At 40.5% G+C, this 15,848-nt stretch overlaps 1 protein-coding gene across 1 annotated transcript in view; it reads left to right on the forward strand.

Annotated features, from left to right (window-relative positions):
• The window catches only part of LOC131976986 (eukaryotic translation initiation factor 3 subunit H), a 63,151-nt gene that overhangs the window by 11,340 nt on the left and 35,963 nt on the right, over positions 1-15,848 (forward strand). Inside the window, exon 2 of the mRNA XM_059340222.1 lies at positions 1,623-1,779. Coding sequence (XP_059196205.1) covers positions 1,623-1,779 — 157 coding nt within the window. The remainder of the gene's footprint in view (positions 1-1,622; positions 1,780-15,848) is intronic.

A 15,848-nucleotide genomic window follows, 5' to 3' on the forward strand; every position in this document is an offset into this window, starting at 1 on the left:
CATCTCAATCAAACTAACCCCTACACAAACTAATGAGCACAAATCAACACGACGAACAGTGATGCAATTGAATTCGATAACAAAAGTCAAAGGATGATAAACTACAACTAGAAAGTTTCCTCTGGTGTGTGTACACTATGAGATTCTTCAGAGATTACAAACAATTAATACTAGTAATGGTATGATACTATATTATATACAAGGAGCACACCTACAACAAGCATTCCTTTTCAAGTATTTGAAAAGGAGTGTATGTGTGTGTGTGTGCGTGCGTGTATCTGTAACTGTAATCACATCAAAGGATCAAAGGCAATCAGAGCAAAGATCAAAGGCTTTGATCAGAGCAGAGCAATCAACAGAATTAACTGCAGCTGTCAAATGGTCCGGAACAGTGATAGCAGCCAGAGGTGGACAGACTGGAATTTCTGGCCTCAAACAGAAAGCATTTTTGGCAAAACCATAATACCTATCATTGATCTGACTTCACTTTGAGCGTCCTGAGTTTTTCCTGAACATCTACATATGTTTGTTTTTTTGAAAATGAAAAAATAGCTTTGTTAGAGCGATCTAAAAAAAACTGTTACATCTCCCTTTTTCAGAAATCTTCCTGCAATTTTAATATGGGAGCCAATGAGGCTGTTGGTGCGTGTTGGTGGCGCATCTGTGCATCCTACACCCAAACTATAACTCTGACAGCTTTACCAGAGGATTGTGAGTGAGAAGACAAATTTCCACGAATCCATGTATAAATTATTTCTGTAGAGTGGAATTTGCGGCCTCGAACACAATTTTTTCTCTCCCTCTACACTCCGGCGATGATGTCACACACTGTGACGCGAACATTCCATGCAATACACACCCATTATATATTATATATATATATATATATATATATATATATATATATATATATATATATATATATATATATATATATATATATATATATATGTTATATCTCAGAATTTCTCCAAAAATGATCATGGTCATTGAACAGGGATTGATAAAAAAACTATATGACTTATCGAAACGTGGATTAATACACCGATACACAAGACTTGTGTCTAAAAGTTTAAATGGAGTCTCTAGGTGAAATTATGCCGGAGAAGTAGATGTTTAAAGATCTCCAATTATTCTTCTTTTTCGCTCATTTTTTTTCGGCTGTCCCATTCACTTCAATGCAAAGTTTTGGGCAGTTTTTTGCAACGTAAGTAAATTCATATTTCGTAGAGAAAAGTAATAGCACACCGATCCCGATCAATCCGCACGTTTTGATATATCATTTGTCCTGCAACTCTTCAAGTTGTAGGACTATTAGCGGGATGAAATTGCGTATGGAAGAGGAAGAAGAAAAAATCCACAGTATAACAATAGCACTGGTCCCTACAGCTATTACAGTATGGTACCAGTGCTCAGTGCGATTGCCCCGTGGCCCTAATAAGTGAAGCCATAACAGGCACAAAAGGCACAAACAATGGCACAATAAATTAGCCCCGCTTCAGAAAATGAAATCATTTTTCAGGAACTATTATTGAAAGGCGCGTAAAGTCTTCTTTCCTCCATCTCTGCCTCTGTTTTGTTGCGGTTGTTTGATATTTGAGTGCTCCTTCTGTTTTTCACAGGTGGTGCTGAAGATTATCAAGCACTACCAGGAAGAGGGCCAGGGCAGCGAGGTGGTGCAGGGCGTACTGCTGGGCCTGGTAGTGGAGGACCGGCTGGAGATCACCAACTGCTTCCCCTTTCCGCAGCACACTGAGGATGATGCAGACTTCGATGAAGGTAAACGAGAGCAGTGTTACCTTTCTGTGTATTCTATTGATCCTCTCCTGAAGCTGGAAAAATGCACACACACACCCACACACACAAAATAACATCACAACAGAGTCGGAGCAGAAATGAAAAACTCCGAATGCCAGTCGAACCGTCTTTAGTGGATGAAGCGAGTGTTGTTGTTATATTAAGGTCATGATAATATCTGAGTGCTTCAATAACATAGAGGCTTGTTTGCTCGCAAGTATGCAATCGTTGAAGATTGCTTCTTTTGTAATTAAAATTTGACTGAATGTCATGGGGAATTGTAAAGTTTTTAATTAGCACTAAGAATTTGAGTTGGCACTGAAAGTATTAAATTGTTGTGTATTGTTTTGTTTGGGGAAACTTTGTTGTAACTTGGTTTTGTTTAATGCGACCTTGTTCTTGACGGGTGAGCTGAAAAGTTAATTTCCAGCAATAGTTCTAGTGAAACTATTCATTTAAAAAAAGCAATAACAGCACAAACAGAAGCTTCTGATCTTTGAATGCAAGACCGGATCTTGAAATTCAAGAAAACTGTGATTCAGAACAAAGATTACCTTCAACAGTCAAACCAAAAGTTTGACAGGAAGCAATACAATGCTAACTTGTGTGTTAGTTCATGCTGTGTTTTGGAAAGATGGATCACCATTCTTAGCCCATTAAATTGCCACAAGCCTTCAAAAAAATAACATACTGGCGAGAACAGGAGCCAGGGTACAATCATATCAACAACTCACTGAATCACTACGTGTGCAAAGATGTCCCCAGGCACGACGTTAAGGACAATGCTGACTTTTAACTAAGCTAACTAGGTGCTCGGTGTCCTCCGCTGTCAGTGCGAGGGTTGATGTGTGAGGGCGGTGGTGCAGGGATGGAATGGCTCCAGTACTTGGGTTACAGGTGGGTGGTGCAAACGTGCACAGGATTTGATTTAAGTCTTTATCCACACACATACGCTTCTTTCATCCCCTCCTGCCTCCCGTCAGCTTTCATATCAAAGGATGCCATGTCCTCTGACCCCAGCCCATCCCCTATCAAGCCTTGTTGTTACCCGCTCCTTGTTAGCGCAACAAAATCCGCTACAAGCCAGACTGAAGGATGGGAAGGTGAGCAGATGCGGGAAACGGGGGAAAGGGAGAAAATCCTGCTCTAACGGGCCTCCTCAGCTAACAAGCAACTGTCAAAAATTCTGCAAGATACACAAGGCTAAAGGTCGTTAGTGTCAGGAACAGCTCACTCTGTGTGTGTGTGTGTGTGTGTGTGTGTGTCTGTGCTGGTGAGTGTCATGGCTTGTTGCGTTGTTGACTTTTGATGCGCATGATTTTCCATGTGTCACTCCCTTTGAGCTAACAAGGGCTTTAGTGAGTAGCGTCTTTCCAGGAACCCTCAGAAAATCTGCAGAATTACAACAGAATTCCTCATAACTTTTGATTCGGCTTTTGATTCAGTCGCAAAAGGCGACAGACTTCAGGTTATTTGTCACTACAGAAGTTCCATCTGGAAATGCGTTGGGAGTCATGTTTATTGTGTGTGCTGTTTGTTGTTGAAATGATTTTGAATCAGGAACAGTACAGAATAGAGTAGACAACTCTGTAGACTACAGAATGCTCCTGTCCCTGCGAACAAAATGTTTGTAGAAAGGAGTTTATGCTGCTCTCACGATTTTATCCACTTAATAGAATCAGCTATGGAAAGAGAATTACTTGGACGAGTAAAATGATCACACAGAAACACGAAGAAATTGAATTTATGTCTGTACATTTGGTCATTTTGTACTTAAGCCTGAATTGTCAACCCACGCACACAGCTGACCAAACAGTCTCTCAGAGACCATCTCTGTCTCTATCTCTATCTCTCTCTATCTCTGTCTCTCTCTCCCCTTCTCTACTCTCTCGCTCTCTCATCTGTCCTGTTGCAACTAATTTCCAGTGTTTCTTCTGTCCTGATTTAGACTCAGAAACAATCATGTCTGTGAACTTACTCTTGGAGCATTGATATTCTATTAAGGCTCCAGAGCTGAACTGTGATAAATGATAGGAGGCGACAAGTGTGTGTCTAGCTATCCCGTGTTCAGATGTTGGGATGCTTATTTAGATAAATTAGTTGATGGACTGAAAGTAAAGCTAAAAACCACACACATCAAAATAATGTTTATTGCCACATCAATAATGATGACAATGGGCAGAGACATTCTGGGTATTTTTTTGTCCCCAAAAAGGATGCATTTTTTCGGTAAAACAACACCTAAATCCAGTACTTTCAACAGCACTAGACATGTGTGTTTTCTAGCAATAAAATCGCTTTTAAATTATTTCAGTAGGGGCCAGTGTGCTTTGGCAGCAGTCATCAGTAGTTCTGGGTCTACAGCTCCTGGAAGTAATGTTTCAATCAGCACTTCATTATTTTGTACCATGCTGCCTCTCTTTCTGGAAGTGAATGGCCTGAAGTAGGTATATGATTGGGAAACTTTGCAGTCGAAGAGACACACACACACACACACACACACACACACACACACACACACACACACACACACTCCTGTACACTCTCAAGGCACAGGAGGATATTTGGCCAAAATGTTTTTGACAGTTTTATCAGTTTTTGATGAATGTCTTACAGAATGTGGTCTGAATCTGTGTTTTTGTATCAATGTAGCACTATCTCTGACTATAACATTGACTTTCTGATGCATATCAGTTAATCGCTACACTTTCAGATAAAGCTTGAGATTTGGGTGTAAAAAGACTCGGCAGATCAGCGGCACGCACTCTCTTTACTCCCAATCACGCACCCTTGACACGTTTAGCTTACAAAGTCTGCATATGCGGATATATCGGTATCTGCACAGTGGTTGTGTGTCTGGCTGAACTGTGTGTGTGTGTGAGTGTGTGTTGGTGTTTTTATACCTGAATCATCGTACACTGACTCATTCTCTGCTTGAGGCCCCTCAGATCAGAATTACTCCTCCAATCTATTTCTAAAGGAAAGATGGACAGGATTGGCAGTTACGTGACTGTGTGGTTTTTTGAGTGTGTGTATGTGTGTGTGTGTGTGTGTTTGGGAGCAAACAGGTCTGTGTGTCTCTGCTATGCTGCCTTTTCATCAACAGGTGCCAGTGTGGAGCTGCACTCGCACACTTGAGACAGTCGGTGGCAGCAAATGTGACCAGTATGAGTGAGAAAAAGATAGAGAAAGAGAGTAATCGAGCGCGCACAGCAGAATCCGCCTCAGATAAAACCTTGGCTGAACCCCAACCCTCCTATTTCCCATGTCCTTGCATACTTTGTCCTTGTATCATTTACAAAATGTATGGAGAGAGATGAGTAGAACTGCAGGCAGTTATTCTCTAGGCATTTTCTGCACTAGACCAGAGGCACGCAAATAGCATGTTAATAATGTGCTCTGGCCCTCTTCTTTTGTTGTGATATGAGTGATAATACATAGCAGAGGCATGCTGGCACAGAGAGATTATTAGGGACAGCGGCATGCGGGAAATTTAAATCAGACCCTGTGAGACAGTAATTGTGACCCTCCCCTCTCCCGACACACACACACACACACACAAAACTGTGGGAGAGAGGTGGTATGTTTATTAGCTGCGAAAATAGTTTGTTACATAAGATAAGAAAATGTAGTAACATAACATTTCAACCTTCTTTATGATGCCTATGAGCTACAATAAGCAGTAGGTTGATATTATCATTACATCTGAGGGCGTTGTGAGTACCGCTGACTCCATTGAGAGTCTTACTCTGCAGCTCATTGTCTCAGTGTGCTGGTCCATATGGTTGACTCCCTATGGCTCTTACCAACCTCTGCAGTCTGTCAACACAAACTAAGTTTATTGAAAATGTCACTGCACTTCATGTTTTGACAGAGAGTGGGCGTTTCTTCTTTCTGGTTTCATTCTTGCATGCTCCACTATGCACCTGTCTATTCTTATACAGGCTTACAAAAAGTTTTGATCAATTTTTTATATGCTCACAAACCACTATCATAAAAGTACAAAAACTGCTGGCAGCTGCTCCCATCTCATAAGCTCATGCAAACGCATTACACACTGCAAAAAGTTCACTGCCCAATTACAAATAGCATAGAAATGACATAGGTGAAATGCATCATTTTTGTCATTAGGGATCTCTGTTATAACCATAACTAAAGACGGAGTTTGGTGACATTGTGTAGGAGTTGTTGTCTCACTATCATCGCCGTGACTGCAGTCAGCTTATCGTGGTTAGGATTCCTTCAGTGTTCATCATTCAGGAGGATTTTACTGGGAGCCGAATTATTTGCAGAAACCAAACAGACCTGCTGATTAAACCTGGTAAGAACACTGAATAAAAATCAGTGTTTCTCCCTTTGCAGAGACAGGGGCTGCAAGTCGAGCTGCCACTCAACGTTTGCTCAGCTTGTTTCTCTGACAACTTAAGAACCAGATGTATGTAACAAAATCCTTCATCTGAACTAGAGGATAACTCATGACACTGTTTAAACTTCTTCTAATCCTAACGTATGATATATGTTCAATATATTCATGAGAGATCTGATTTAAAACGAATAAACGTGCAAAAAAAACAACTCACCAAATTGTTAATGTCAGGTGGTTAAACAACTGATGAAGGGTGGCTCACTGCAATTCACAGGCTTATAAAGCATGATTGGGTTGCCTGTTTGACTCGTAAGGAGGGATTATATCAAACTAACCGTTGCTCCGGATCACTTTTGCAAAATCCGTTTGATATTCAACCCATGTCACTAGTATTCAGCAGCAGGAGGAGGTATCCTGAAGGTAGAACAAAATTAGCCGGCGCCTTCTCTCCCTTCACCCTCCGCTACTTCCCTCCTTCCTCCTCTCCATCTTTTCCCTTCCCTTTTTTCTCGAGCTCACTGCAGGTAGGAGAGCTGCCTCCACCCTCCTCTGACCAATTCCCCGCTTCCTTCTCTGCAATCACCAACACTGTTTCCTTCCTTCAGTACTTTTTCGTTATCCCTTTCTTTCTCTTGCTTTTCCTTTGCTTTGCACCACTTTGTCCACATCTACCCCCGACTGCTCTGTTGGTCCCTGCCACAAACATAGGATTAATAAAGCAACATACCGTTGGAGAGAGGAATAATGTGGGCAGCCAAGCCAGTGTCCTGTTGGGATAATTATGTCCCACAAATGAAGCATTCATGTCATGAAAATTGTGTATTTAAATAGCCAGGAATGCTTTCCCATTTTCTTTTTGGGAAGAAAGTTGCGCATTAAAATTTCTGCTTTTGGACCTTTTGTTGTTTGTAAGTGATTAAAGGCTAAAATCCAATTTTACATACATACTTCGTATTATTATTTAGACTTCATGTGAAAGAAGTACACATTAGATGTAACATGTATGTCGATATACCGATGTGCATGGATTTTCCACCCCTTGAAAGTAATCTTTTTAACTGCACAGCACTTCCTTCTGGCTATCCGGCTGCCCCATGCCAAGTTGCTCGCTCTCTGTCCAACACAGGTGGTAGGGACTGCCAGGCCCCCTGTCTGGGCTCCTGTCATGCTTCACATTGGCTCAGAAGATGGGAACAGTTGTCACACTGGTGAAACCAACAAGTTTTAATGGAGCTTGTTTTTCGATATGTCTTGATTTCAGTAATTAGATGCATTTTTGCAGCTAGGCCCCACAGACAACCCGTGATGGTCTTTTCTTGGCCATGAAGCGTTTCATTTGGACATTTGACATGACAACATATAACAAGGCTGTAGCGATTCCAGTCCTAACAAGACACTTAATTAAAAAGAGCATGGAAAGTTAGTCTTGATGTATAAACAACCTGTAGCCATTAATGAGGTTGATTTTGCTGATTGGCACCCTCTTTTCAGTTTGTTATTTGTTGTTTATGTCACTCTTGCTGCCACTGTTTGAATTACTCCGCAAACCAATTAGCCACACAACTCCAAATTGAAGTGAATATGATTGGGCTGTGAGATAGAGAAAGTCTGCCTGCTGAGACCAAAGCACTAAAAGGAGCTAAACGACTCGAGCAATTTCTTCCAAAATTCAGAGAAACTAATTGTTACAAAGGATTTAGAAACATTAGCACAATTATGTCTTACTAGGGACAAAGAATGTTAATAACATGTCAGTATTTGCTATCACTTAGGCATTTAGTGGTTTCCAGAACACTGTTAGAAATATTGTGGCGTAAAGCTGACCAGACACAGAAATATGTTGAAGTATCTGCAGCACCTCATGTGTGTGTCTGTTCCAGTGTTCCAATTTAAAGGCCTTACACACTAATGTTAAATCCCCACAGATGCTTTTCTTATTTTTGCCCAATTAGACCTCTTCTCAAAATTGTGTGGGTGTGTATAAACTGTGCTTAAATAACATCCCCTGGACTCTCCACTTAGTTTTCTTGCACCTTTAGGGTTTTGAGCAGATGCCTATTCAACAGAATCCTGTTCTGTCATATGTGTCTGTGGACTCATATTTGGGAAAGTCATTTCTGATTTCCATGTTAGACACTTTCTCACATATTGGAAATATACTTGGTTAAAGCAAGAGGTGGCACCTGGGTCCGCTGCAGAAATTCATGTCATGCAGCTGGTTTGTTATTTCCCAAAGACAGTCTGTCCCTTGAATTTGTCGAGCAATTTTAGTGTCTGCCTTTCCTGAAGTTCCAAAGTCTCATCGTCTCTTCAGTTATACATATAGTTGTTGTCTTTGTGTAAATGACCCTGCTTATTCAACCGCGGATGTTGATTTTCTTCTGGTTTTGTGCCAGCTGCATGATGAAAACATCAACACGCCCTCTTGCTTGCTGTTAATTTTCCAGACAATGTTTTATTTACACATAGGCTTAACTTTTTTACTACAGAGCTGGCAGGGTAAAGTCTGTTGAATGTCCGGTCCAACTGATTTGGATAATTTTATTTTCAGTTACAGCTCCTCTGGGTAATGTCTAGGTACATTCATGGTTGCAGTGCATGTGTGAAAGGGGCTTTAGTGAAATACCAGTATGGTTGGAAGGCAAGAAATGTAGTGTTAACTGTCCAGTGGTTGGCAAAACCTTTGAATTCCTCTGTATTTCAAATAGTGTCTTTAATCAACACCCAATATAACACAACATCATAAAGACAATATATTTTAATTGCTCATTTCCTTCAGTTGCTATTGATAGGCTTATTATTTTAAAAGTGGAGTCAAGTGGCATGTACAAATAACAGTCTTCAGTTTCGTTGTGTGTCTTTTTGTTTTCTTCCCTTTGTGTCAACAGTTGACATTTTTTAAGTGTGTCACATTCAGACTTGTCCTACATCGATTATAACATTAATCCTTGAAGCATTCTGTTTGCAGCATATAATGTGTCAAGTTCAAGGCCATGCAATCAGCCAGTACTCGGTCCTAAATGGAACAGAGCAGTTGTCAATGTTATTAGTTACACCTGTGATATCCATGCTGTTACAAGTCAAAATGTGTGCTGTGAGAAAGGTTTGTACCTTTTATGCCTCTGGCTGCCACATAACTCCAAAGCTTAATAAATCCACTGCAATGTTTAATGGTTTGCAAGGTGTTTTTTCCCTCAAAAATGGTTCTCTTTTTTTTTTTAACCAGCCATACATTTTGTGATTGTGGCCAAAGAGTTCAATTTTTGTTTCATCAGCCTGCAGCACTTTGCTCCAAAAAGCCTCCGCTCAATGTGTGAGTGTTGTATTGCATACTGAAGCCAATAGTGTTCTGACGACACTATATGTTGCAAGCAACATAGTAGTACTAGGACTGTGCAATCTGGCTGATCAAACGTAGAAAGAACTTGCATTTTCGTGCAATAAAAAACTAGTTTAAAGATCATTTACCTCAGTAGAGCAAAGGGTCACCTGTGTCAAGCTAAATATGACCGTATTTTAGGGATGTGAAGAATCCCCTTTAAGCCATTGACGGACAAAAAAAAACATCTCAAAGAGGTGAGAATATTTTCATTCATTGCTAATAGTTTCCATACAAGTACTTGGCTGAATAAGTACAGAGCAATCCCTCTGTGAAAATGGCCTTTGTGCACCACAAAAACAAATGATGAAGCAAAGTCTGTGATTAAGCACTTGATGAAAAGGCATGTATAAATTACTGTTAAATGTCCTTTTGTCCTTTTTCCAACTGCTCTTAAAGACAGTAACAGGCATAACCTTTTTATGTCAGGAAGCACAAACGCAGTTTTCTGCCGAAAGGCCACTTCATAATGGTGGAGTACATACAAAGAAATTAACGAAATAATGGATTATTTTATATTATTCCAGGACATGAGTTCATTCACTGTTAAAAGTTCTCTGTGTAATGATTTCATTGTGAAAGTTACTCAAATATCAATTTAGGATGAGACGATTAAGTAAGCTTTGTTTTAGGTGGCTAACTTAACTAGCTAGCTTACAACCATTAGCTAGCCTAATCAGCTGAGCCCTGCTGTTATGTTGTCTGCAAAAAGGCCAAAATACTACTGAGGTCGGGCAGGCATAGTGTTTCGTAAAAATATCTGCTTCTAATATACTAATTTAAGTTAATTAAACACAGCTTCCCCTTATTGTTCTTACCGAGTGTTCATGTTCCCATAGTGACAGTGAAAACTCCTGTTTAGAAACCTTCCAGTCTGCTCCGACTGTGGCTGGCAGGAAAGCTGCAGCATCTGCTTCAGATTCTTTTGGCTCTTTATCCATCATTGTCCATCCAATGGTCCTTGACACCTTCACTGAATATTCTTCCTCTCTTGAGATTTTCAATGATTGCAGTCTCCTTGGCTTCCCTCTATCCTTACATTCTTTCATTATTTATAAGATAGCTACCTTGCTCTTTATGACATCAGAGTAACTAAATTTGAAATGGACTCAAAGCCCACTTGTGCTCATGCTACAGCAGTTGTGCTGCCAGTTTTAAGGTCCTCATCAATATATGTTGTGAACCAACATATTACCTGTTGGTATTGTTTGTATAAAGTTTGTAAGAACTGAATTTGCTTTTGATAATTTTCTAATACTGAATAAAAAATTAATGGAGCATCAACAACGCTAGATTAATACACGGCTAGAGGAGAGTTTGTGTTTAGCCATTCAGGCGTTAAAACAAAACAAACAATGTCCCTCCTGGTGATACCAGTGAAGCGATCACAAAAAACCCCAAAATGAATCCATTCTCGAGGTGTAACTAAGGTGTGCTAAAGTTTTAAGGACTTAAGATTGTACACAAGAAAAACAGTGCAGTTTGATACTTAAAATGTCTTGTTTGTGTATTACATTTTTTCCTCCATGCTTGCCAGAATGTTTTGCTAAAAAATGATTCTGATAGTTGTTGACTAAGGAGAGAACATGTTAAAAAGAAGTGTCCACTGGAGGGGATGTTTGTAAAAACAAATAAAAAACAAATCTTAATCTCTTAAACCACGGCGAAGCAATGAGAGCGAAAACACAAACGGAACTAATTAAGGCCAATTACATCAGCGTTTTCCTCCAGTAGGGTCTGCAAGGTTAGTCCTTGGTTTTTCGGAACTTTAATTGTAGTCCGTGGCAGACATTTTCACGGTAGGTTAATTGAAGTCAGGGGGATTTAAGACATCTCTGCCATGATCTCACCACTCCTTTCTGTAAATACACTATTCGGTATGCAGTGAGGCATGTGTGTGTGTGTGTGCTGCTTTTTTTTTTGTAAAAAGTCAGCCCTCTCCCGTTCTGATAAGGTCTTTCTTGGGGTTAGACCTTCAATAGATCACTCTACCTGCCCCAAATGGGAAATTGATTTCCTCCGTTTTTCCTTGCTCTCCCTCAGTGAGGCTAATTAGAAATCACTTGGCAGGCTACCTTTAGGGGATATATATATAAACATTGAAGATATCATGTGCACTGTTATGATTTAGGATTTGGTGGGTGGGGGGTCTCGCTCATTGTCTTTTGCTCCTTTCCCCCAGTCTCTCACCTTTCCTCCATCCTCATCTCTATCTCTCTATCTGAAGCTCTCCCTTTCACTGTAGTGTAGATCTGAGACTGGCTGTTAGCAGCGAGCTGGGGCCGTATCTGCTTTTGAATGCTCACCCGGCGTAATAAATCAAGAGTGTGGGTCCCCCGGGTGCCGTCACCATCGCCATCAGTTCCACTGTTTTATTCATCCGCTCCTTTGTCTCATCACGATCCTGCCCCACATTAAATTTTGTGTGTGTCTGTGTGTGGAGCGGACGGGGGGGTCAGAATGCATTACTGGAGCCTGCTGCTAATCCAGGTGGGCTGTAGGGAGTAGGCGGAGGGTGAAAGGTAAGAAGGGAGTGAAGGCTGTGACAAGAATGAAAGATTTGAAGAAAAAGGGCTGATGATGGCAAGAGAGAAGGGGGAAGGAGGTTTGAGGTGAAATGGGAAAGAGAGAGAAAGTTATGAGGGGAAAATTAGAGCAACCAAGCAAAAGATTGCGAGTTAGGGCAGGGGAGGAGAGAAACAGAAAAAGATGGACAGCAAAAGTAAACAGCTGTGAGAGAGATGCTGGGGCAGAGAAAGAGTCGGCAAAAGACGGAGCAAAATGTTGAGGATGAAGAAAAATGGCAATGATGAGTAACTGGGACAGCAGCAGGGAAGAGAGGAGTTTAGAAACCATTTTCATGACTTGTTGTGATCAAAATAGAAAAATGAACAAATGGATGGTAGCTGTGGGAGAAGAAGAACACCAAAGAGTCCAGTAGCGTTAATTTTTCCTTTTACCTCTACGGTGGCAATATATGATGTTCTTTGACTTTTTTAACAAATAATCTGATATTTTCTAACAGAGTTGCTTGTGTTTTATACTTCAGATTCAACTGTTTAATACCCATTCAAGCCTTGGAAGCACTCCAAGTGACAGTCAGCGAACACTGCCTATGCAGAAAATGAACAAGACTTCTAGAAGCCTGAATGCTTGAAATACCTCCTCCCACTTTGCACCTCTGTTGGGCTGTGTTAATCACAAATGCTCCAATGTTTACTCATGCGAGTCTGACGCTCGTAAAGCTTTTTCACACAGGTGGGTACACATGGGATGTGGATGAGACAAATGATGTGGGTGGTGCTGCCCCTAGATACTTAAGCCTGTATGGGTGAGGCTAAAGGACCTGCACTTGTGAAAACATGTATTGAGTGAAGTTGCTGCACCTGTTGTATCCAGCAGGGAGACGAGGGATAATTGACTGTGTTTAAGTAGAAGAGATGTAGTGTTTAACAAGAATAATTAGAAATCAAGGTCATGCTTTAAAAATTGTTTGGCATCTGTCTCAATAAAGTAATACTGTTAGTATCCAAAAGCACACAGGCACATTTTTAAATTCCCTTATCCTTTTTTTATGCTTGTCCAAATGCACCACATTCTAAAATGTTGTTATGGCTGCATTTATGAAATGTGAAAGTGTTATCCAGGGTTTGTACAAAGTCTTGAAGTTTGGAAAATAAGTCATTTTAAGTTTTCAAGGTTAGTAATGTGCTTCAACTGGTTTATACAATATTTTTTATTATTTTTTATTAACATTATCTGATGTTTCATTCAAGCAATCACTTGTATAAGCCAAAAAGTATTTTAATATTTGAAATGAAACGCTCCTGATGTCTCATACCTGATGTAGAGTGGACTAGAAAATGAAAAGGGTGTTTTTCTGTTCTGTTTACTTCAATTTCACAATTTTTCACAATTGCACTTACATGATTTATATGGGATGATAAAGGCTTTTTGAGTCTGAACATTTCTTGGTTTGAGTAGCTTGAAAAGTGCTTGAATTTTACTGTTAAAAAGCTGTACGAACCCTGTGGACTAAATATGATACACTTATTCAGTTTTAAAGGGACTGAAGAAGTATAATACCCTCCAACTATAAATGCACCCTACGCTCCCTACCTCTTGCAGGCATGCACGCTGTTAAACAAGTATTGACAAGGAGATCAAAGAAAATTATTTTTTACTCTTTTTCCCATACAAAAAGATAAAGTAGGATATGGGCACAAACAAACACACACCATTTCCCCTTCCAGATTAACTCCCCATTCTCACTATAAAAACAAAGCCCTGTGACAAGCAGCGCTGTCAAATGTGCATATGGTGAACTCGTCCGTGTGTTATGCACACAAAGCAGCTGCTTCACTATGCTCTCACTCTCTCGTGCATCAGTGTGTTTGTATGCCTGTTTGTGGCCCAGCGCGTTTGTCTGTGCATGCGCGTGTCAGGCAGGCAGCTCTCCGCAGGGCTTGCTTAACTAAGATTAATTGCACCTAATCCACTGTGCCAGGTGGAACATGGACCGCGGTGGGTGCGCTCACACAAACACTCAGACGCAGTCACAAATAGTCACACACATCCCATTATAGCCTTGCTGCTGAGAATTAGCCTCGTACCTCTCCTGACACCTCGGACCAGGCCACAACTCGATACCACCATTTACTTCTCGACAACTCGCACATTTATCACCGCTCCCTCCTTTCCGACAGATGAGCGAGCGGACGGACAAAGCGCCGAGACAGAAGGACGAGCTATCTGCTCGCTCGCATCAGCACCGGCTGACCTTGACGATATGTAGCAAGAAAGTGTTTCTTCTCTTTTCTCTTTAGAGGATACAGAAAGAATGTGCTTAAACTTAATGTCTTTGACAGTGATATCCAAGATGCAGCATGTCTGTAGGAACACGTGCACTGTAACGCACAGTGGGTTGTTACTGAATATGCGAGACAAGGTCAGCAATATGCTTACTGAGCAGGGCGGTAAGTCGATGTTAATAATGAGCTACGGAAATAAAGCAGTCGTGATTTTTAATGAGCTTTTTGTTCATTATATTCATCTATAGTGTAGCGCGGTATACTTAAATAAAAATCTGCCTATTACTTTGATGAAATGTTGATTAGCCTGTCAGGTTATATCCGTCCTATTTGACAGACAGAGCTATTAAAGTTTCTTCAGTGTGCTGATGATTATTTGAAAATAAATGATGGTTTAGAACGAACCAAAGAACCTAAATGTTATATATTGGGATTAAACCTAAGCTTCCTTTGAGCTAAACATTCCTTTTAATTATCATTGTTAATCTAAAACATGTTTTTGACAGATATTTGGGACCTACCACATAGGCAAGGTCATGACTCATCATTTTCTCCTTCCCACATACTGAACCTTGGAGATCAATGTGTTAGGTCGTAGGTCAGGACACTGACGCACACAGACACGCTCCACTTAGTTTGTCACTTAGCAAATTGCATTCACAGATAAAAGACGGGCCTCTGTTCCCTTCTGTGTACCTTTAACACTTTCTCCTTTCTTCCCCTGCGTCTCCTCCCTCCACTTCTCCTCTCCACCTCTCTCTTTCTTTCTCTCATGTTTGTCATAATGATGTTGAGTGCTAGACCTCATTAATCTTGTGGATGTGTTGTCATGCAGATGCTGTATCTACATCACTGCTTTCTTTTTTCCCCCCCTCCCCGATGTACCCACTCAGTCCTGTCAGATGAACTCGAGTACCCCTTCATCAGCACTTCTTCACCACTCATCTGTTTGTTGTTTTTTTCAAATGTGTTCATTTGAATTTGTTTTAAACCGGGTAAATCAACACAACTATCCAAGTGGATATTGTTATCACATTTTTACGTGATTGAACTGTCAGAGTGTTTGGTTGGTTTGGTCAAATTTGCATTCCATCCACCACTGCTCCACACTCTTCATGTACAAGTACCTCTGGTTTGGAATCACAAGTCTGTGCTATAATTGACACTGCCTCTAGACATGGGTTGTCCTTTTGTTCTGCTGTATATTTTATTTCAGGGGATTTGGTATGAGTTTGTGTGTATGGTTATTTTTCATCTTTAGTTAAAATCTTTGTTTCTCTTTATTCTCAGTGCATTTTGCTTAGAAGTCACCAACGTGGTATATACCTTCTGAAGGACGGCTGCTTAGTCAGCCTTTTCTTACAACTAACAGTACCTGTGTGTTTGTGTGTGTGTGTTGCGAGAGATAGGTAGAGAGGGACTAAATAAGAGAGATTGAGAACAAATAAAAGAAATCAATGTAAGGCTTATGTAGGCAGCTCCTCTTAGCTTGTTC

Source organism: Centropristis striata, chromosome 8 (genome assembly GCF_030273125.1).
Source record: "Centropristis striata isolate RG_2023a ecotype Rhode Island chromosome 8, C.striata_1.0, whole genome shotgun sequence".
Taxonomy (NCBI): domain Eukaryota; kingdom Metazoa; phylum Chordata; class Actinopteri; order Perciformes; family Serranidae; genus Centropristis; species Centropristis striata.